This window comes from Neofelis nebulosa, chromosome 8 (genome assembly GCF_028018385.1).
Source record: "Neofelis nebulosa isolate mNeoNeb1 chromosome 8, mNeoNeb1.pri, whole genome shotgun sequence".
Lineage (NCBI taxonomy): Eukaryota > Metazoa > Chordata > Mammalia > Carnivora > Felidae > Neofelis > Neofelis nebulosa.
The window spans coordinates 590,394-612,936 of NC_080789.1; the positions used below are offsets into that span (position 1 = coordinate 590,394).

The 22,543-nt window shown below is 43.5% G+C and overlaps 1 protein-coding gene across 8 annotated transcripts in view; it reads right to left on the reverse strand.

Moving 5' to 3' along the window:
* PPP6R2 (protein phosphatase 6 regulatory subunit 2) overlaps positions 1–22,543 on the reverse strand; it is an 82,703-nt gene that overhangs the window by 35,772 nt on the left and 24,388 nt on the right. For 6 of the 8 annotated variants that reach the window (XR_009265220.1, XM_058740898.1, XM_058740897.1 and 3 more), the window contains exons 2-3: positions 13,096–13,225; positions 2,154–2,396 (exon numbers count right to left, since the gene is read on the reverse strand). Coding sequence is in view for 6 of the 8 variants with exons in the window: in XM_058740898.1 (XP_058596881.1) it covers positions 2,154–2,380 (227 nt within the window). In the remaining 2 variants the exon portion in view is untranslated. Of the gene's footprint in view, positions 1–2,153; positions 2,397–13,095; positions 13,226–14,186; positions 14,205–22,543 lie in introns of those variants that run through there. The other 2 variants (XM_058740894.1, XM_058740899.1) reach the window with 2 other exon arrangements.

Sequence of the window (22,543 nt, forward strand, 5' to 3'; positions counted from 1 at the left end):
GACACAGCTCTCCTGCTCCCTGCCCCTCACCCTCTCTGTAAAATCAAACCACAATTCTTAAACCCAGGGCTTAGTCTACCCCGTGTGACTGTGCAGACACTGCTTACAGTGGAGCTGACGTGCTCACTTCGGTCCCTTTCGCTAACTTCTCCAAGTCCCCAGAGGCATGGTTTTCTCACAGCTTTGTTTTCTTGGCTTTGTGCTCAGGCACGAATTTTCTGACTCCCCGACTTTCTGACTCTGAACACGAATGTCTCCTGGCTCACTGATGCCACTCCAAGATCCTTTTGCCCCGATCTGGAACACATGGCCCTGCCCCTGCTCCCCATCTTGCCACCAGTGCCCTCTACACAGGGAGACCCTATAACTTATCACCAAACAGGACACATTAGGGGTAAGAGGGTAAAAGGGATGAGGGACACCCACAGGGACGCTGAGACAAGGGGCACTGACCAGGCATGTCCCGTGCACAACGGCTTCTATCCGACTTTCTGCAGATGGCCACCACAGCTCTAAACCCGCAGGCTCCTCACCAACAAGCCCCTGCCTCTGTCTCAGGCTCTCCTCTGCCAGTATCTTGCAGGGCTCCCTGTCAGAGGCTGTGACAGACCACCCTCACTGGGTGTCCCTAGATTGAATGTCCCCTGCACAGGCACTTCTCGTCACCCTCTCCAGCTTTCTTTTTCTCCTAAGACAAAAGTCAACAAAGACTTCTGTAAAAGTACAGAGAGTAAGTATTTTAGACAGTCTATGTTGTAACTAGCCAACCCTGCCCTTGTAGTCACCAAAGGCTGAGTGTGGCTGCCTTCCAACAAGACTTTCTTCATGGACAAGGAAATGTCAACGTGGTACCAATTTCATGTGTAACAAAGTATTATCCTTTGATTTTTTCAACCATTTAAAAATGTAAAACTATTCTAGGGTGCCTGGGTGACTCAGTTGGTTAAGTGCTGACTTCAGCTCAGGTCATGATCTCGCGGTTTGTGGGTTCCAGCTCCGCGTCGGGCTCTGTGCTGACAGCTTGGAGTCTGGAGTCTGGAGCCTGCATCTGATTCTGTGTCTCCCTCTCTCTCTGCCCCTCCCCTGCTCACACTCTGTCTCTCCCTCCCTCTCTCAAGAATAAACATTAAAAAAAAAATTTATGAGGGGCGCCTGGGTGGCGCAGTCGGTTAAGCGTCCGACTTCAGCCAGGTCACGATCTCGCGGTCCGTGAGTTCGAGCCCCGCGTCAGGCTCTGGGCCGATGGCTCGGAGCCTGGAGCCTGTTTCCGATTCTGTGTCTCCCTCTCTCTCTGCCCCTCCCCCGTTCATGCTCTGTCTCTCTCTGTCCCAAAAATAAATAAAAAAAAAAAACGTTGGAAAAAAAAAAAAAAATTTATGAAAAAAAAATTAAAAGAAAATGTAAAACTATTCTTAGCTCGCAGGCCATACAAAAACAGGATTTGACCTGTGGGCCACAGTCAGCCAACCTAAGACTTTACCACCATCCACTATCTGGCTGTCTACAGACACTGGAACCCGAGGGGTACCCTGTCTGCACCCATTCCCACGGTGTCCTTAGTCCCAGGCTCTGCCACTCTGTCCTATACTCTCATTCACACACCTCTGTCCTCACCCCCAGCCCTAGCCACACCACCACCGCCCTTCTGTCATCTCCTAACATGCTGGCCAAATGCTGAATGGAACATTTTAGGAAAAACTCTGAGAATGGTCAGTACTACTCACGACATGGCCTATTTCCTCTGATCCCAAGTCCCCATGGTCGAGCAGTCAGATGCCACCCACCCCTCCTGACAGGCCATCTCACCAGGCTGGGACCTACTTCCCGCCAGTGTGCAGTCCCATCTGCTTCTTTGTCATGGGGTCAGTCTTCCCTCAACACATGTGCACTCAAGGTACTCAGAACACAGCATAACTCAGCACAACTCACGACGAGAAATCACACACACAGAGATTCAGAAATCTCAAACCTCACAAAAACAGACCCCATGGGGAGTGGCCTCCTTCCTTCTCAGATGGGGTAAATGTTTAAAGTGGGCTTTTTTGTCAGAAGCCCTGGCTCTGGCTGTCCTCAAATGCTGCCCACCAGCTCCCTGCCTGCCCTCCCTGCAGCCCTGCCCATCTCTGGGCCCCCGTCAGAGCCTCGGTACATACTTGAAGCGGACCTTCTCCTCCATGTCCAGAGGTGGGTCCTGTGTGATGAGGCTCACCAGCTCCTCCATACACTGCTGCCTGCAGAGGAAGCCCAGCAGCTTCTGGTTCTGAGCCTTGCACTCCTGTAGGACGTCATCTTCGTCCAGTAACTCACGCAACGTCACGTCCTCCTTATCCAGCAGCTTGTCGACATGGGACGTGGTGTTCAAGTCAAACTTCCAGAACATGGTGACGGCCACGAAGCTGCAAGCAAAGATTTGAGGGTCACTTCCCCCAAGCAGTGCGAATCCACCCTCAGAAAGTCTACACCAAAGTCCAACGAGTCCGTCCCCAGCACAAGCCAGGGCTGGAGGGTGCTCTCCCCAGGAGCTGCCCTCAACACATCTCGCCGGGTCCAGCTCCAAAGCCGGCAAGAGCTCCCCAGCATCCAGCGCTGAGCCTGTGCCTTCTCTGGCTTCCCTCTCGCTGGCTCACCTTCCCTGCTCTCCTTTCCCACCCAACGCTGGACATACCTTCAGTGCTCTTAGTCTCTTCCTCCACTCCCTGAGGCCAGCACATCCCATGTCTCCCATGAGTCAGCACTGGGGATGCCCCTCCACCCTAAGAAAGTTAGCAACTCTACAGCCCACCTCCTCAGGGTCCCACCCCGCCTGTGTGAACACTAGGCATCTCTCCCCAGTTGCATACATTTTTAATTTCCTGTATATCATGTTTGACATCTTAAAAAACCTCTCTGGCTAGGAACAGGCTGCCCCTCCCAGGACCAGCCAATTCTTAAAGACAGCAAGGGGCCCAAGCCAGAGCATCACTGTGATCTACTCCATCCAGAGCAACTACTCCTCTCTGGGCCCACACATCCCAGGAGACAATCTTCCTCTGCCTTCGTTATCCCACAGCCAGGGGCCAGGCAACTAGGGACCACCCCTACAGCTTAGAGCCCACCAAAATAATTCAAACTAGCTGATCCTAAGCTGTTCATCCTGCCATGCCTTATCTTTCCTGTGGAAACCCCAATAAAGGTCATGGCTTAAGCGTTCCCCGACTCCTGTCTTATACCTCCCGACCCCCCTGGGGTTTCCCCATGTGGCTCTGGATGAGGCCCACACCTCCTATCTCCAGGACTGGATGTATAACAAACTTAGTTTTCCTGAGCCTCCCCTGTGTCTCCTCTCCTGCCCATGCCTGACTCACCATCTCACAAAAGAACACCAGACATCTGGCAGACCTCAACCTAAGCAAGTCAAACTCCTGACAGCTCACTTTGCTTGACCCTCAGAAGCTCTGCTGTCCCCCAGCCAGGCCCCCCCTTTCACCACCCATCCCACCAAATGACCCAGTCTTATCCTTGAAGCCACAGTCTCCCTCACATCCACACCCCTGACACTAGGCCCCACACCACAGCCACCTGAGAAATCCCTATGGACCCAGCCATCCCTCTGCATCACACACCACCCACCCTCTCCAGGCTCTTGCTGTCTTTGCCTAGACAACACAAGGTTTGTCCTGCTCAGTGAGTGTCATAGGGCAGGCTCTGAGGGCCTAGGCTGGTTTGCAACAAAGTTTTCACTGTTTGATACAAAATGAAAAATATAAAGCCTGTTATGTTTAACAAAGTTAAACCTGTATTTTGAGATTATAAAATCTCTTCTTCAATGTTACATCGATTGTTTGCAAAATTATGGTACCGGGAGATGGGATTTATCTTCTCTAGTATCTTTAATCAGAAGAATAAAAGACCTCACACAACACAGAAGCTGCAATTTGTGTGTGTGAAGCCCGCTGCCCTAGGAGCAGGCTCCACCACATCCAGCCAGCCCCCTTTCCTTCCTTTGCAGCCTCTTGCCTTTGCTACATCCAACTCACTTTTTCAAAACACAGACACTTTCAAGTTCCTCACTCAGCCCCAAAACCTCTGCTGCCCATATGCCTACCACTCACCAGGCTGCATTTTACAGCATTCCTCCAGGCCCTCTGGCACTTCCTGCTTTCTTCCTAACCCTACCCTTGCCACAAGGACGTTGTCTTTCTTCCCACACAAACTACACTTTCCTACCTTTATCCTTCTGCACATGCTCTTGTGCTCAGTCCCTCCTATGCCAATATCCCACTCACCCTGCCAGACCGAGCTAAGGAACAGCACAGCCTGGGCTTCCCTCTGGCCAGCACCTGCACTGTCAGTGGGGCCTCTGACTTGCAGCGCAAGTGACTCCACAGTCTGACACTATACTTAGTTTCCTTCTGGGTCCTAAGATCTTCCTATTTCTGTTGTGAGGAATGTAGATGGATATTTGTGGGTGGAAGCAATACACCCTGTGAAAGCAGAAATAATTACCAGTAGTTTCAGGATAACATGGCTGTCTCTCCCAAATGCCCTGCAGAACGACTCAAACACTTGAATAACATACAATCCAAGGAAAGAGAGGAACCACAGGAGACTCCCACCCTGCCAAGGTTTTCTTCCAAAGAGGGGCAACTAGAGACGGCTTCTGTGCAACCCGCTTTCAGCCACAGAGTGGGTGAGTGGCTGGGTGGATCACATGATCCCTCAGCAAAGGAACACGTTTTTCAAGCAGGATCCTAAAAAAGGACAGGATTAATACAAAAGAAGACAAAAAGATGAAGACAAAGAAGAATAAGAAATAATAAGCAACAAAAACAAACAGGACAAATGGAAAAAAATGGCAAGACAGCACACATAAACTTAACCATGTCAATAAGTGCGTTAAATGCAAATGAATAATTTCAATTAAAGACAGAAATAGGGGTGCCTGGGTGGCTGTCTGTTAAGCGTCCAACTCTTGGTTTCAGCTCAGGTCATGATCTCATGGTTCATAAGTTCAAGCCCTGCCGTCGGGCTCCGTGCTGACAGTGCGGAGCCTGCTTGGGATTCTCTTTCTTCCTCTCTCTCTGCACCTCCCCCACTCAAGTGCTCTGTCTGTCTGTCTCTCTCTCTTGCTCTATTAAATAAATAACCTTAAAAGATGTTTAAAAAAAAGAAATAGATAAGATTTTAAAAAGCAAGAACTGTATTCGGGGTATTAAAAGCTTACTTTAAATATAAAGATACATGGGGCGCCTGGGTGGCTCAGTCGGTTAAGCGCCCGACTTTGGCTCAGGTCATAATCTCATAGCTCATGAGTTCGAGCCCCACGGTCATGCTCTGTGCCGACAGCTCAGAGCCTGAAGCCTGCTCGAGATTCTGTGTCTCCCTCTCTCTTTGCCCCTCTCCTGCTCATGTTCTCTCTTTCTCTCTCAAAAATACATAAACATTAAAAATGGGTTGTTAAAAAAAAGTTAGACAAGAACATTAGAAAAGGAAAAAGAACAGATAAATATAATAACCCGAATCCATGAAATAGGACATTTTAATAGTGAGATTAACTAAAAACTGATTCTTTGAGAAAATAAGTAATTACTTAAGTACTCTCACTCCACACCTGCAGGACCGACCAGGTCATTAGCAGAGCTGGCGGCACAGGAGGCAAAAGCCTCACACACTCCCGACAGGAGAGAAGACAGGCGGCTGCTGTGGGGCGCTCAGGACGGCACTCCAGGACACCACCTATGTCCCGCTCACCCAGCGATCCCACTCCTACCTACACATGCCAAAGGAGCGGCAGGACCCCACACAAGGATGAGGTGGCAGAGAAGGAAGCAAACTGGGGAGTCACACACAGGGACTGAAAATTAGAGGGACACACGACAGCACGGATTCCTAAAAGGATGGTGCTATACGAGAAAACATAAGAAACAAATCAGGTCCATAATGCAATCCACCCCTTTAATTTAAACTACATGCAATAATAAAAATTTTTAAAAAGACCCCCCCCCAAAAAATAAATAAAAGTAAAATAAAATATATGCACACCCCGCAACAACATGCATTCCGAGGAACACAGACACAGAACAGGGTATCCAATGAACACGTCACAATGACTGCTTGTAGGGAGAGATGGAGATTGAAGGAAAAAAACAGCCGAGGGAGCCAGGCCGCCTGGACCCGGAGCGTACCCCCAGAAAAGGGAGAGAGGGACCGAGAACGTCATGCTTCCATGAACCCTGCAGAGCATCCCCTGCCCCCCCGCAGCAGTTGCACGGTTCTCTCTCACAGAGTCCACAGGCGGGTAGGGATGCTCAGTGTTCCCCAGCAACCAGGAGCCACAGAGGTCCCAGGTCAAATCTGCACCTCATCACTGTTCCTACGTGGCTGGGGTTTTTACCTGTTTTCTTGTATTTTTAACTTGTTTTGGGAGATCTCACGCATGCCTAACTATAGCGAGAGCAGTACAATGATCCTCCTGTGCCTCTCTCTCAGCCTCAACACAGATCCACTCAAGCTCACTTGCTCTTATCCAGACTGCCTCTTAACCCTGCCCCCTTAGAGTTTCCCCAGACATCACCATGTCACTGCCCAGGCTACTGAGATATCTCTCCAGTATTATTAACTCTGTCATTAAGTCCTTCCAGGTATCTAGGAGCTCCCCTTCATGGAGAGGTTGGCTTGTTTTTTCCATATGAGGGCACAGGCAATGTCTCGCCAGCAGGTCCACTCACAGAGGCACTGAGGTGCCCACTGCACTATCCCCCACTGAGGAAAGGGGTCATCGATGGCACTCTGTGTGAAGCCAACACAGCAAACACAGGAGTCTGCACACAACAGTCCACGGACCACAGGTCCCCCTGTGGGTGGGACAGGTCATACATATTATGCATTCCATCACAGACTACAAACAGAACAATCTGTACAACAAATAAAACCAAAACTAAACCAAAATCATATTACCCACTTACTTATAATTTATAATTTGAAATAACAAACTAATTTAACATCCACTTGTTTACTTCTAAATTGTAAAACAGAAAGTTTAGTAAGGTTATCTACCCTGTAAGAAGAGTAAGACATTCAAGGGCTTCTGAGAACTCACCGCATTTAAGAAATCAAGTGTACCAAGTCACCTATTCACTGAACCAAGCACAAGGGACCTGTCTGAAAAGCTGGCCCAGCTCCATAGTTCCAAAACATTGGGCTTTTGCGGGCAGGTAAATTTTTTTTCTTTTAATTTAGAAAAACAATGGGGGGAGGGGTTCTGGGGGCTCAGTCAGTTGAGCATCTGACTCGATTTTGGTTCAGGTCACAATCTCGCAGTTTGTGGGTTGGCTCTGCACTGACAGCGCTTAGGATTCTCTCTTTCTCTCTCTGCCCCTCCCGTGCTCCCCCACTCCCACAGAATGGATACACAGATGAAAGAAAAGAAAAGAAAAGAAAAGAAAAGAAAAGAAAAGAAAAGAAAAGAAAAGAAAAGAAAAGAAAAGAAAAGAAAAGAAAAGAAAAGAAAAGAAAAGAAAAGAAAAGAAAAGAAAAAGAAAGGAGAAAAGAAAAGAGAAAACCAACAAAGGGTTGCCAACTTTTCAACTAGGTCAAACAAGGAGGGAGGGAAGAGAGAGTGAAGACACAAAGGAAGAAACGAAAAGAAAGCAAAGGATAAATTATCACCCATAATTACCTTAATTGCAGGAAACAATGACTTTTTAAATATAAAAAAAAAAAAGGAAAGCCATAATCTCAGTATTAAGGATAGCATTTCACTTCAAAAAAATAATAACTTTTTTCAAGTTTATTTATTTGAGAGGGAGAACACAAGATGGGGAGGAGCAGAGAGAGAGAATCCCAAGCAGGCTCTGCCCCGTCAGCACAGAGTCCAACATGGGGCTCAATCCCACAAACCATGAGATCATGACCTGAGCCAAAATCAAGAGTCGGATGCTTAACTGACTGAGCCAACCAGGTGCCCCTGATTCTGGAACTCTTACTCAGATTACAGTACATATGTGGCTTCCAAAGGTTTCTGGTATCCCAGCAATTGTGCACTACTCTGCACAGAGATGCTAGCATCTTGTCAGTTGGCACTTACCTACATGGAAGGTCATAATTTTCCTTCCCTAGATGACTGAAAGACCCACCACTGACAGCATCTTTAGGACAGATAATTGGCTCATGAACTGGCTTGAGACGTCTCTGGTATTCACAAAGTATCAACACAGCCCAAGGGTCCCTGGCACACCCTGACAAGGCCCTGCACAGTCCATCTGCAATGTCAACCAAACTGTTACCAAAATCTTCTGGATGCTCATCCAACATTTAAACAAAAGGAACCTGAAATTCTTTATTTACTTTTACAGGTTAGCATAACCATCACACAGAAGGTAGATTCTAAAGAGAAATGTTGCCCATATGAGCCCATATAGTTCCATGAACAGAGCTCTCCAGAAAAAAAACGTTCTGTGGTAGAAACTGTTCCTAAGAAAAACTAGAATCCAGAATGCACCCTGTACCCATCTGGCCACAAATCAATTGGGTTTTTGTTGTTGTTGTTTTAATTTATGATCAAAGCCCTGGCTCTGCTGTATGACCTGAGGCCAGTTATAAGACCTCTTATGCCTTGGATTCCACCCCTGTAACCCAGGGATAATGAGCATCTCACAGAGCTACTGTGAGGGCTGACTCCAGAACAGTGGCTGGCACATTTTACCCTCATGGATTCTGACTGCAAAGAAGAGAAAGAAACAAATGAGGTCACCTTGCCACAGAGGACAGATTCACAGTGGCCAGAGAGGCTCATGCCTCTCCCAACCCCACCTTCGGTGGCATCACACTGCCCACTTAAATCAGACATGATGGAAGTATTTGCACTATAGAAATCGACAAATGCTTCAAACAACAAGGTTTTTTTACTCTTCCAGAAAGCCAGTTGTTAAACATTTACCAATGTACCACTGGAATTCTGTTTGGCCTAAAAAAATGGCAATTCGAGTCCATGGAGAGCAGTAATTTTTGCCCAATCAACAAATGACACCATGTCTATAATGGACACACTGCACTGGAAGAAAGATCAAAAAAAGGGTCTGGGGCGCCTGGGTGGTTCATTGGTTAAGCAACTGACTCTTGATTTTGGCGCAGCTCATGACATCACGGTTCGTAAGGTCGAGTCCCACATCAGGCTTTGCGCTAATAGTAAGGAACCTGCTTGGGATTTTCTCTCTCTCTCTCTCTCTCTCTCTCCCTCTCCCTCTCCCTATCTCCCTCTCTCTCCCTCTCCCTCTCTCCCTCTCTCCTTCTCTCTCTCTCTGCCCCTCCCCTGCTTATGCTCTCTCTCGCTCTCTCTCAAAAATAAACGAACTTAAAAAATAAAAGAGTCAATTCTAAAAAAGGGTTGGGGTTGGAGGAACAGATGAGCAAAAACAGAAAATCAGAAGAGAAGAAGGATGCCTGGGTGGCTCAGTTGGTTAAGCGTCCCAACTCTTGATTGCAGCTCAGGTCATATCTCATGGTTCATGAGGTCAAGCCCCGGGCTGGGTTCTTTGCTGACACCACAGAACCTGTTTAGGATTCTCTCTCTCCCTCTCTCTCTCTCTCTGCCCCTCCCCTGCTTGTTCTGTCTCTCTCTTCTCTCAAAATTAAATATTTTTTTTAAAAGCGAAGAGAAGAAATAACCACAAAGGTAAATTAAAATGACTGTAAAAGAATAATTTACACAGATCTATGCAATAAATTCAAAGCAAGTTGCAGCCACCTGAGACTGTCAGAAACACACTGTGCCAGCCTGCCTCTTGGAACAGGGCCTGGGCTCCACAAGCTGAAGCTCAGAGGGGCTAACTGAGTGACCAGAGTGTGCACCTTGCCTTCTGTCCCAGCTCTTCTCTTCACTATATATAATTCAGTATGAATCCTATACGTGAAATTCTTAACAGTGGATATTGCAATCCGGATTTCTAGGAGTTCTATTTGTTTTGTTTTTCAAATATTATAGACCACTTATTATACTTTCCTACAGATATTTTTATTTTTTCAAATACTTATTTAAAAATAAACAGCATGCTTGTGTTGAGAGTTTATTTCTGATAATTCCAAAAATGAACTCTTGGAAGGCTTCAGATTTTGGGTTTTACTCATGGTGCCTTATTTCCTTGTGTGCTTGGTCAGTTTTGTCTGTGCACAAATCCATGTCCTTAAAAAATATCTATAGGGATTTTTTCACATCTTAGGATACAGGTAACTTCCTCCACAGAGGTTTTATGTTTGCTCCTGCAGGATGCCTGAAGGCATAAACCAAACCAGAAAATCTTAAACTAAATTTGTGCTTGATTTCCCTGAACTACAGGCAATGTGAACCTAGGTTATAAATCCTCACAAAGGCTAACCCATAGCTGCAAGCACTCCCCCCCCCCACTTTTTTCCTGCTGTGTTTAACAGTAAAAGACAACCAGGTGGTAGTAGGGAGGGATAGAGTGAGGTACATCTGCTTCTAGTTCACTCTTGCTCTGAGGATAGAGCCTTCAGAGCCCCTCTCACACGGCGAAGAGTCTCCTTTGGGCTCTCCACCTTGAGAAGACTGTGGATCTTAACTCCTACTCTTCCTACCCTACAAGACCTCTGAAATCAAAGTCCCACTTTGTCCAGATCAGCAAACGCCCTCGGAGCAAAGGCAGACCCTCTAGTGCTTAAATTATCTGGGTTCTTACTTTCTGGTTTTGGTCTAGAACTTCTTTGTTATATTCTCACTTGTTTTTGTTTTTTCAATCCAACACTTGTAGTTGTTTTCCAAAAGGTAGGGGGTGGGAGGTTAGAAGGTAGTCCAAATGAACTAGCTCAACATTAATCAAAAACCCCAGTTGGTTGAGCATCCAACTTCAGCTCAGGTCAGTCTCAAAGTTCATGAGTTTGAGCTCCTCATCAGGCTCGCTACTGTCAGCGCAGAGCCTGCTTTGGATCCTCTGTCTCCCTCTCTTTCTGCCCCTCCCGTGCATGCTCGCTCGCTCGCTCTCTCTCTCAAAAATAAGTAAAATATTTTTTTAAAAATTTATCAGTACCATTGTTGGGAGTTTTTACCAAACATACCTGATACACAATTCTATACTGAAATTTATATTCGCTTATCACTTTGACGAACTATTCCTCTATTGGCTTCTACTCATGCTAATGACATCTGTTGTCAACCTAACAGATGTTCTTTTGTAGGAAATCTATCTTTTACCTACAGCTTAAGAGCTTTTTGTCTTTGTTGCTACATGATTTCAATATATAGGTGTGGGTTTCTTTTTGTTTATACCACTTGGTACATAGTGTGCTTCTAAATCTGTGGATTTGTATCTCTTACTAGTTTCTGAAAAGTCAAAGCTATTAATACTTTGAACAATGCCTCTCTTCCATTTTCCCAACCCTTCCATCCTGGGATTCCAACTACACATTTATGACACATTTTTATTCTATCCTCCGTCCTCTTATCCTCGTTTTTCCATTCCCCATCTCTCAGTGCTGCTGGTAATTTCTTCAGACATATACTACAGTTCACAAATTCTGTCTTCAGCCACATTTAATCTGTTTAATCCACATACACTGAGTTTTTAATTTCAACATCATTTCCATTTCTGAAAGTTCCTCTCGGATCATTTTGCTACTTTGCTTTTCATTACTAATTTGTATTCTGTTTTGTATTACTTCAAACACTCTATACTGCATCCAGTTATTCAATCTGCAGGCCTTGGGGCATCTAATCATGCTAACTTCCTCCCAGGGGTGTGTGAGTTCTGACTATTAAGTTCAAGTTTGCTTAAATTTACTCTATAGAGGGGCGCCTGGGTGGCTCAGTCGGTTGGGCAACCAACTTCACTCAGGTCATGATCTCACAGATCGTGAGTTCGAGCCCCGCATCAGGCTCTGTGCTGACAGCTCAGAGCCTGGAGCCTGCTTCAGATTCTGTGTCTCCCTCTCTCTCTGCCCTTCCCCCACTCACATTCTCTCTCTCTCTCTCTCTCTCTCTCTCCTTCAAGAGTAAATAAACATTAAAAAAAAAAATTATAGAAATCCTGAGGGCCAACACTGAGTATGCTTTCTTCTGAAGAGGACTGGTTTTCTTCAGTGAGGAACAAAGGACAGCTATCACAATGCTCATTGTTCATATTTTTTTTAATGTTTATTTATTTTCAAGAGAGAAAGAAGGAGAGCTTAGGGGAGTTAGGGAAGTGGCAGAGAGACAGAGAGAGAGAGAGAGAGAGAGAGAGAGAGAGGGAGGGAGGGAGAGGGAGGGAGGGAGGGAGAGGGAGAGGAAGAGAGAGAGGGAGAGAGAAAGAGAGGAGACCCAGAATCTGAAACAGGCTCCAGGCTCTGAGCTGTCAGCACAGAGCCCAACACAGGGCTCCAACGTGGGAACGGTGATATCATGACCTAGGCTGAAGTCAGATGTTTAACCTACTGAGCCACCCAGGTGCCCCTCATTGTTCCTTTTTAAAATTTTTTTTCTCTATTGGCCTTTGGAGAGTTATCTCAGCTTTTAATGTACTGAAGTGCTCACAAGAAATCACATTTATTGTGGGGCACCTGAGTGGCTCAGCCATTTAAGGGTCCAGATTTGGCTCAGGTCATGCTCTCACAGTTCATGAGTTTGAGCCCCATGTTGGAGTCTCTGCTCTCAGTGCAGAGTCCACTTTGGGTCCTCTGTCTCCCTCTCTCTCTGCCCCTTCCCCCCAAAAAGAAATTACATTTGTTGCAATTTACTCAGCATCTAACTGGATTGCAATGGTGAGCCTTTTGACAGCATCTTACACTGCAGGAAATCAAGTCCTCCTCAATTTTCATGTTGTAAGAGGAGTGTATGTTCTGGATGGCAACCATGACAGTGTCTGTGCCCTGTCTCATGTGTTCCCCCCAAGTGAGAATGTGCCTCACTACACACGACTCTCCCTGTTTTTTTGTATTAGAGAGACTAAGTGACTTTTCCACAGCAGAGCAATTAAAACCAGATACAGAAGGATCAAAAACAACCAAAAGACAATAATTATACAACACCTTCTAAGCTAATTTTGTTGTCATCCATCTTTGAACTTCCACTTATACAGTATATTTACATAAATTACAAAAAAGAATTAAAAAGGAAAATTATCTTACCTTCTATGAAAACTTCTTGCTTACGTTTGAATTCAAACAAAATATAAAAACATTTGGGTTTTTTTTCTTGGACTATATGCAACTTTAAGAAGGATTTTTTCATTCAGTGGAAGATTTATAATCTTTTCACCTGGAAAATAAGAAAAAAAAAAACTTATTTTAAGTTCTGCCTTTGTAAAGTTAACTTACCAGAACAGTAGAGGAAAGGAAAACGAAAATCAGAATCTTTACTTAGTATTCAAATTATCAGATTTTACGATTATTATGATCAAATTATTTTATGATTAAGGAACTAAAAATTCCCTTGTCTTTGCTCGTGTTAGAGAGAATGGAATTGATGATACAACCCATTCTACATCTGGGTAACTAGTGCCATGGTTTGAATATCACTCCAAAGAATCCATATGAGAAGGATCTCCATGAAATTGTCCAGTTTCATAACTATACATTAACACCACCTCACTCTCCACCACGCCCCCATTGGTTCGTTCTCTCTCTCTCTCTCTCTCTCTCTCTCCCAAAAAAAAGACACGGGGCGCCTGGGTGCCTCAGTTGGTTAAATGGCTGACCCTTGGTTTCGGTCAGGTCATGGTCTCAGAGTTCGTGGGTTTGAGGCCCACAATGGGCTCTGCACTGACACTGTGGAGCCTGCTTGCAATTCTCTCTCTTCCTCTCTCTGCCCTTCCCCTGTTCACACTCTCTGTCTTTCAAAATAAAGAAATAAACTTGAAAAAAAACCTTTTTTTAAAAAGACAATAAAGTGTGCTAAGCCACAAATCAGTGTTATCATCTTCTAGATAGGTAACTCTTTTTACATCTAGCACTTTAAATTATTAAGCTAAATAATTCAACATTGGCTTTTCAGCACTTTATACAGTTTTCAAAGTAAGAAAGTATTTCAGTAAGACTGACTTTAGGCCTGTTTATTCTAACTTTGAACCAATGTTTATTAGAATATATTTATATTTAACTGGGGGAGGGGGGGTTGCCTACTTGCTATTGTTTTTTATTTAATTTTGTTTTCAACTTATGTAAAATATTTACATGGTTGCAAAGTAAAAAAGTACAAAGAGGTGTCCAGCTACACAGACCCAGTCACTGGAGAGGTATTGGCAGTTCCAACCCAGGCAGACAGAGCACCACGAGGTACACAGCAAACATCCCAGTAAGGCCCTGCCAGCAGAGTAAAAATTACAACCTGGAGCAAAGGCCATAGCCAAACACAAAGTTCAAATCCAAAATACACTACTCAAAGAGTAAGGCCAAGCCTGACAGGATCAAAATGATCTTCCAATAACTTAACCATCTGCCAGAACAAAACTCAAGATCATAATCCAGATACCAACATATAAAAAAATTATTAGACATACAAAGCAGCAGAAAATGTAACTATAATTTTTTTTTTAATTAAAAAGCAGCTAGGAGGCGCCTGGGTGGCTCAGTTGGTTAGGCGTCTGACTCTTGATTTTGGCTCAGATTAGGATCTTACTCATGGTTCATGGGATCGAGCCCCACATTGGATGTAGAGATTACTTAAAAGTAAAATCTTAAGAAGTTTTTTTTCCTCATACTACCCAAAGCAATCTACATATTTAATACAATCCCTATTAAAAAAACACTAGCATTCTTCACAGAGCTAGAACAAACGATCCTAAACTACGTATGGAACCACAAAAGACCCCGAATAGCCAAAGCAATCTTGAAAAAGAAAACCAGGAGGTGCTTGAGTAGCTCAGTTGGTTGAGTGTCCAACTTCGGCTCAGGTCATGAATTCACGGTTCACGGGTTCAAGCCTCGCATTAGGCTCCGTGCTGACAGCTCAGAGCCTGGAGCCTACTTCAGATTCTGTGTCTCCCTCTCTCTCTGTACCCCTCCCACCCCCAAAAATAAATAAACATTAAAATTTTAAAAAGAAAGAAAGAAAGAAAGAAAGAAAGAAAGAAAGAAAGAAAGAAAGAAAGAAAGAGAGAGAGAGAGAAAAAGAAAGAAAGAAAGAAAGAAAGAAAGAAAGAAAGAAAGAAAGAAAGAAAGAAAGAGAAAGAAAAGAAAGAAAGAAAGAAAACCAAAGCTGGAGGCATCACAATCCTGGCCTTCAAGATGTATTACAAAGCTGTAATCAAGACCATATGGTACTGGTACAAAAGCGGACACTTAGATCAATGAAACAGAATAGAGAACCCAGAACTGGTCTCACAAACATAGGGCCAGCTCGTCTTTGACAAAGCAGGAAAGAATATCCAGTGGAATAAAGACAGTCTTTTCAGCAAATGGTGCTGGGAAAACTGGACAGTGGACATGCAGAAGAATGAACCTGGATCACTTTCTTACACCATACACAAAAATAAACTCAAAATGGTTGAAAGACCGAAGTGTGAGACAGGAAGCCATCAAAATCCTAGAGGAGAAAGCAGGCAACAACCTCTTGGACCTCACCCACAGCAACTTCTTACTCAACATGTCTCCACAGGCAAGGGAAACAAAAGCAAAAATGAACTATTGGGACCTCATCAAGATAAAAAGCTTCTGCACAGAGAAGGAAACAATCAGCGAAACTAAAAGGCAACCGCTGGAATGGGAGAAGATGTGTGCAAATGACATATCAGATTAAGGATTAGTATCCAAAATCTGTAAAGAACTTATCAAACTCAACACCCAAACAACAAATAATCCAGTGAAGAAATAGGCAAAAGACATGAGTAGACTTTTCCAAAGAAGACATCCAGATGGCTAACAGACACACGAACAGATGCTCAACATCACTCATCATCACGGAAATACAAATCAAAACCACAATGAGATGCCACCTGACACCTCAGAATGGCTAACATTAACAGCTCAGGAAACAACAGATGTCGGCGAGGATGCGGAGAGAGAGGATCTCTTTTGTGTTGCTGGTGGGAATGCAAACTGGTGCAGCCGCTCTGGAAAACAGTATGGAGGTTCCTCAAAAAATTAAAAATAGGGGCGCCTGGGTGGCTCAGTCGGTTGAGCGTCCGACTTCAGCTCAGGTCACGATCTCGCGGTCTATGAATTCGAGTCCCGCGTTGGGCTCTGGGCTGATGGCTCAGAGCCTGGAGCCTGCTTCCGATTCTGTGTCTCCCTCTCTCTCTGCCCCTCCCCCGTTCATGCTCTGTCTCTCTCTGTCTCAAAAATAAATAAACGTTAAAAAAAATTAAAATAGAACTGCCCTACGACCCAGCAATTGCACTACTGGGTATTTATCCAGAGGATACAGGCGTGCTGTTTCGAAGGTGCACGTGCACCCCAATGTTTATAGCAGTGCTATCACCAATAGCCAAAGTATGGAAAGAGCCCAAATGTCCACTGACAGATGAATGGTTAAAGATACAGTGTGTATGTGTATATATATATATATATATATATATATATATATATATATATGTGTGTGTGTGTGTGTGTGTATACGTATATATGTGTGTGTATATACATACATATATATATATGTATGTATATACACATACATACAATGGAGTATTACTTGGCTATCAAAAAATGAAATCTCGCCATTTGCAACAACGTGGATGGAGGGTCAGAGAAAGACGAATGAGGGGCGCCTGGGTGGCGCAGTCGGTTAAGCGTCCGACTTCAGCCAGGTCACGATCTCGCGGTCCGTGAGTTCGAGCCCCGCGTCAGGCTCTGGGCTGATGGCTCGGAGCCTGGAGCCTGTTTCCGATTCTGTGTCTCCCTCTCTCTCTGCCCCTCCCCCATTCATGCTCTGTCTCTCTCTGTCCCAAAAATAAATAAAAAACGTTGAAAAAAAAAATTTAAAAAAGAGAAAGACGAATGATGCCTTCACTCATATGTGGAATTAAAGATACAAAACAGGAACAGAAGGGAAGGGAAGCAAAAATAATAAAAAATAGGAAGGGAGACAAAACATAAGAGACTCTTTAAATACAGGGAACAAACTGAGGATTGCTGGAGGGGTTGTGGGTGGAGGGATGGGCTAAATGGGCAAGGGACTTGTTGGGATGTGCACTTGGTGTTATAAGTGGGGGATGAATCACTGAATTCTCTTGAAATCATTACTGCACTATCTAACTAACTTGTATGTAAACTTAAAAAAAAAGAAAGAAAAAAAGATACACTAAAAAGAGTTGAAAAATCAAATTTCTAGAAAATGGTGGGAAAGGTTCCACTACACTGTATATGAGAATTTGTAGCCTTATTAGTAGCAGTCATCATTAATAAAAATTAATATGATTTATTTTTTTTTAATATGAACAAATCAGGGGTGCCTGGGTGGCTCAGTCAGTTAAGCTCCAACTTCAGCTCAGGTTATGATCTCCCGGCTGGTGGGTTCAGGCCCCAAGTCGGTCTCTGTGCTGACAGCTCAGAGCCTGGAGCCTGCTTGGATTCTGTGTCTCCCTCTCTCTCTCTCTGCCCCTCCCCAACTTGTGCTCGCACACGCTCTCTCACTCTCTCAAAAATAAACATTAAAAAAAAATTTTTTTTAATCATCTCATCTCAAAAACAATTTTTTTAAATAGCTATTAGGAAATAAATAAATAGCAGCTATTAGATACAGACCATAGGATGTCTCAGATGATAGACTTACCAGAAATAGACCTTAAAGCAGCTATAATAAATATGTTTAAAGACTTAAAGGAAAAGATAGTGATAATGAGTGAAAAAACAAAATTTCAGAAATAGAGATGGAAAGAAACAAATTACACAGAAAAACAAACGATTTCTAGAACTGAAAAGTAAAATATCTGAAATAAAAATATACACTGGATAGACTTAATAAAAAACTGAGACTGAAAAAGAAAATGTCAGTGAACCTAAGACAGATCAACAGAAACTAGTCAACCTGAAGAGAGAGAGAGAAAGGTTTTATTAAAAATGAATAGAGCCGGGGCGCCTGGGTGGCGCAGTCGGTTAAGCGTCCGACTTCAGCCAGGTCACGATCTCGCGGTCCGTGAGTTCGAGCCCCGCGTCAGGCTCTGGGCTGATGGCTCGGAGCCTGGAGCCTGTTTCCGATTCTGTGTCTCCCTCTCTCTCTGCCCCTCCCCCGTTCATGCTCTGTCTCTCTCTGTCCCAAAAAATAAATAAAAAATGTTGAAAAAAAAAAAAAATTAAAAAAAAAAAAAAAAAATTAAAAATGAATAGAGCCAAAAATAAAGAAAAAAGAAAGAACAGAGCCTCAGTAACCTGTGGGACCATACCTGCAACTGGTAGTGGCCTACCATACCTGTACTGAAATCTCAGAGGAAAATGAAAGAATAGAGCATAAAAATACCTGAAGAAACTACACCCAAAGTTTTTCCAAATTTTGTAAAAGAACTTCATAAGAAAATAGCTCACGAGTCTCATCCCATTCCTGCCCCTTCATCATGCTTCCCTCCTCCTTCTCAACATAGCTATTTTTATTAATTTTCTGATTTACTGCTTCACTGAAAAATTTTTTTTGATACTTTCCAACATTTCTTGTTCAAAAGGTAACAAATTGCTATTGTGTCTTGTTTTTTTTCATAAAACTCTTCCTTCTTTCTTTAAACAAACTTTTTACAAATTTTAAATACACAATAAAAGGACATAAATCGTAAGTGAATAGCTCACTGAATTTTCACAAAATAAACCCATCTATGCAACCACACCATCCATTTCAAGAAACTGGATTACTGGGGCACGTGGGTGGCTTAGTCAGTTAAGCGTCTGACTGTTGGTTTTGGCTCAGGGTGTGATCTTGTGGTTCGTGAGTTTAAGCCCAGGGTTAGGGTCTGCACTGGCAGCACAGAGCCTGCTTGGATTCTCTCTCTCCCTCTTGCACTCCCTCTCTCTCTTCCCCTCCCCTGTTCGCATTCTCTCTCTCAAAATAACCAAATATTTTTTTTAAAGATTTAAGGGGAAAAAAAGGAGAAAAGAAAAAAGAAACTGGATTACGAGCACCCAGAAGTACCTCTCATGTCCCCAAAGGTGCTAGCCAGTACTCCATTATGTGGACTTATCCTTAGTGGTGGACACATGTTGTTTCCAGTCTTTTGCTATTACAGATAATTCTGCAATGAAGAGCTTTTAACAAAGTGATTTAATATTTTTGCCAGCATATCTTTAAGACAGATTCCTAGATGTGGGATTGCTGGGTCAAAGGACAAATGCACATATAAATCTGCAAAATATAGACAAATCCTCCTCCAGAAGCATTGTATCATTTTTGCATTTCTATTGGCAAGAGATCAGTTTCAACACAGACTTTTTTTTTTTTTTTTTTTTTTTTTTTTTTTGAGAGAAAGAGACAGAGCACAAGCAGGGGAGGGACAAAGAGAGAGAGAGGGAGACACAGAATCCAAAATCCGAAGCAGGCTCCAGGCTCCATACCATCAGCACAGAGCCCCCAATGTGGGGCTCAAAACCACAAACCGCGAGATCATGACCTGAGCTGAAGTCGGATGCTTAACAGACTGAGTCACCAGGCACCCCTCAACACAGCCTTGTCAAAAGAAAATATAAACTTTTGAATTTCTGCCAATATGTAGGGTGATCAACTGTCCCAGTCTGCTGAGGACTGAGGGGTTTCCCAAAACAGAGGACTTTCAGTGCTAACACCTGGAAAGTCCTGGGCAAACCAGGAGAGTTGGCCATTCTACCAATATGGTAAGCAAAAAGTGGTGTCTCCATATAGCTTTGATTAGTATTTTTATTACAAGAAATGGTAAGCATCTATTCAACTATATAAGGTCCATTTTCATTTCTTTTCCATAAACTATTCCCATCTTTTGCCCATTTTTTTCTATCAGGTTGTTTTATTTTTCTTCTCAGTTTCTATTGGTAATTTTTTAGATATATTTTTAGTAATCTCTACACCCAACATGGGGCTCAGACTCACTATCCCAAGATCAAGAGCCACATGCTTCTCCAGCTGAGCCAGCCAAAGCCCCTCTACGAACGAGTATGTATGTATGTATAGTTTTTAGTTAAATTCCAGTTAGTGAACATACAGTGTGTGTTCATTAGTTTCAGGTGTAGAGTTCTTTTAAATATTTGAGATAAAAGCTCTTTGCTATGACAGAAGTTCAACATATCTTTCTCTTTGTCATTTGTCTTTTGACTTTGCTTACAGTGATTTTTGCAATGCAGTTTTTCTGTTGTTAATGTAATCAATTTCTGTGAGTCTTCTACTGTTTCTAGATTCTGAGTCATAGTTAGAAAAGTTTTCCCCACTCCTAAGTTCTAAAGAAACTCACCTTTGTTTTTAGTACTCACATGGCTTAATTTTTTATATTATAACCCCTGATCTATTTGGAGTAATTATTTCATTGTTTATTTGACTATACAAGGGTTAAAATAAAAGAATAATATAAAATACTCACCATAAGGACTATGACCTATATAAGATACCTGTCTCCAGGGGCGCCTGGGTGGCGCAGTCGGTTAAGCGTCCGACTTCAGCCAGGTCACGATCTCGCGGTCCGTGAGTTCGAGCCCCGCGTCAGGCTCTGGGCTGATGGCTCGGAGCCTGGAGCCTGTTTCCGATTCTGTGTCTCCCTCTCTCTCTGCCCCTCCCCCGTTCATGCTCTGTCTCTCTCTGTCCCAAAAATAAATAAAAAATGTTGAAAAAAATTTAAAAAAAAAAAAAAAAAGATACCTGTCTCCAGGAAAGGCGTATGTGACATTCACCCCCAAAATGTGTCCCACGTATCATCACTCTATACCACTAGATTTTGTTTTTGTTTTCTTTTCACTTATTTTTGAGAGAGAGAAAGAACGAGTGGTGGGGGGAGGGGCAGAAAGAGAGGGAGAGAGAGAATCCCAAGCAGGCTCTGCACTGTCAGCTCAGAGCCCCAAATGGGTTTCAATCTCATGAACCAGGAGATGATGACCTGAGCTGAAATCAAGAACTGGATGATTAACTGACTGAGCCACCCAGGCGCCCCATTTTTGTTTTCTTTAAACATGTTCTATTTGGTTTAATACACTTGTCTGTAGGGGAAATACACTTGTCTGTAGGGTTTAATACACTTGTCTGTAGCCAAAGAGAAGCAATTCTACTATTTTCCAACAGCTACTGGAAGAAGCCCAGTGAGCAAATGAAGGTAGAATGAAAAAAAAAAAAAAAAAAAAAGTTTGAACACCTAAGCAGACATCACACACTAAGAACCAGTCTACCTCAACAGAGAACTGAACCAAAACCTAAAGGAATAAACTGCTATGTGGACAGACATCCCCAGAGTTTAATGAAATAAGGATAGTCAACCCATCCTAGAATGTACATAAAATGGAAAGGGAATGTTTTAAAATCCAGGTCTTCTGTGGAAATTACATTAAAATCCATCAGATCCACACCTGTTCAGTTTTCCTACCTAAAAAAAGTTGTACCTAAGTCTAATCACCCTGTCAATCTCTTTACTGGAAACATGAGAGAAAGGGGAACAAGTTAACACAAAAGGAAGCAACTAGTGAAATTCAGAATGTAGGAATTAACAGGACTAATAACCAAATTTCTCCAACAAATCAATGATACAGAATGGGGAGGCACTCTAAGAATAAGAGATTTAAGAGACCCTCAACAAAGTGTGACACTTGGACTTTGGTTCAAAGAAACCTACAGAAGACACTTCTTAGGCTGAGTGTGGACCCATCTGCAGGCAGGTAAAATGGCATGATTGCTAGAATTCGTTTTTTAACGTTTATTTTTTTGAGAGAGAGAGAGAGAGAGAGAGAGCGAGCAGGGCAGGGGCAGAGAAAGAGGGAAACACAGAATTTGAAGGAGGCTCCAGGCTCTGAGCTGTCAGCACAGAGCCCGACACAGGGCTCGAACTCAGGATCCGTGAGATCATGACCTGAGCCGAAGTCGGACGCTTAACTGCCTGAGCCACCCAGGGGCCCCATTAGAATTTGCTTGTAAATCCACCAGGGGAAAAAAAGATTGGGAGGAGTACAGATAGACAAAACAAGATTGGCAAAATGTTGTAACTGTTGAAACTATAGGGGCCAAAGGCAGGCTGCCCCAAGATAGACCACTTTGGCATGAAGGTTATTTTGAGTTGAAAAGCAATCAAAACCCAGCAGATCCAAGAAGAGCTCTTTACCTCCCCCTCAAATTGCCTAAAAAAAATTTAGATAGAGGACCTCCTCCAGGAAGAGATTTATCACTATGAAAACTACATCATACTATGAACTAGGTACAGCAGACGGGGAGAAATCTAGCAAGGCCCGTTTGATCCAAGTCCTCTCTGGGTCCCACTGTTCCTGGGGAGCAGCAAACATTTCTTTACAAAACATTTCCTCTTTTTCACCTTCCTGTGAATTGCATCCCTTCCCCCCTTTGACATCCCAAACTCCCACCCCATTCTCCTTATTTCAGAATGACATATATACCAGTTTGACCATCTTTGGAATTTCGGGGGGGGGGGGGCAGTTAGGGGTTTTTGGTTTGTTTTTTTTTTTTTTAATTTACATCCAAGTTAGTTAGCATATAGTGTAA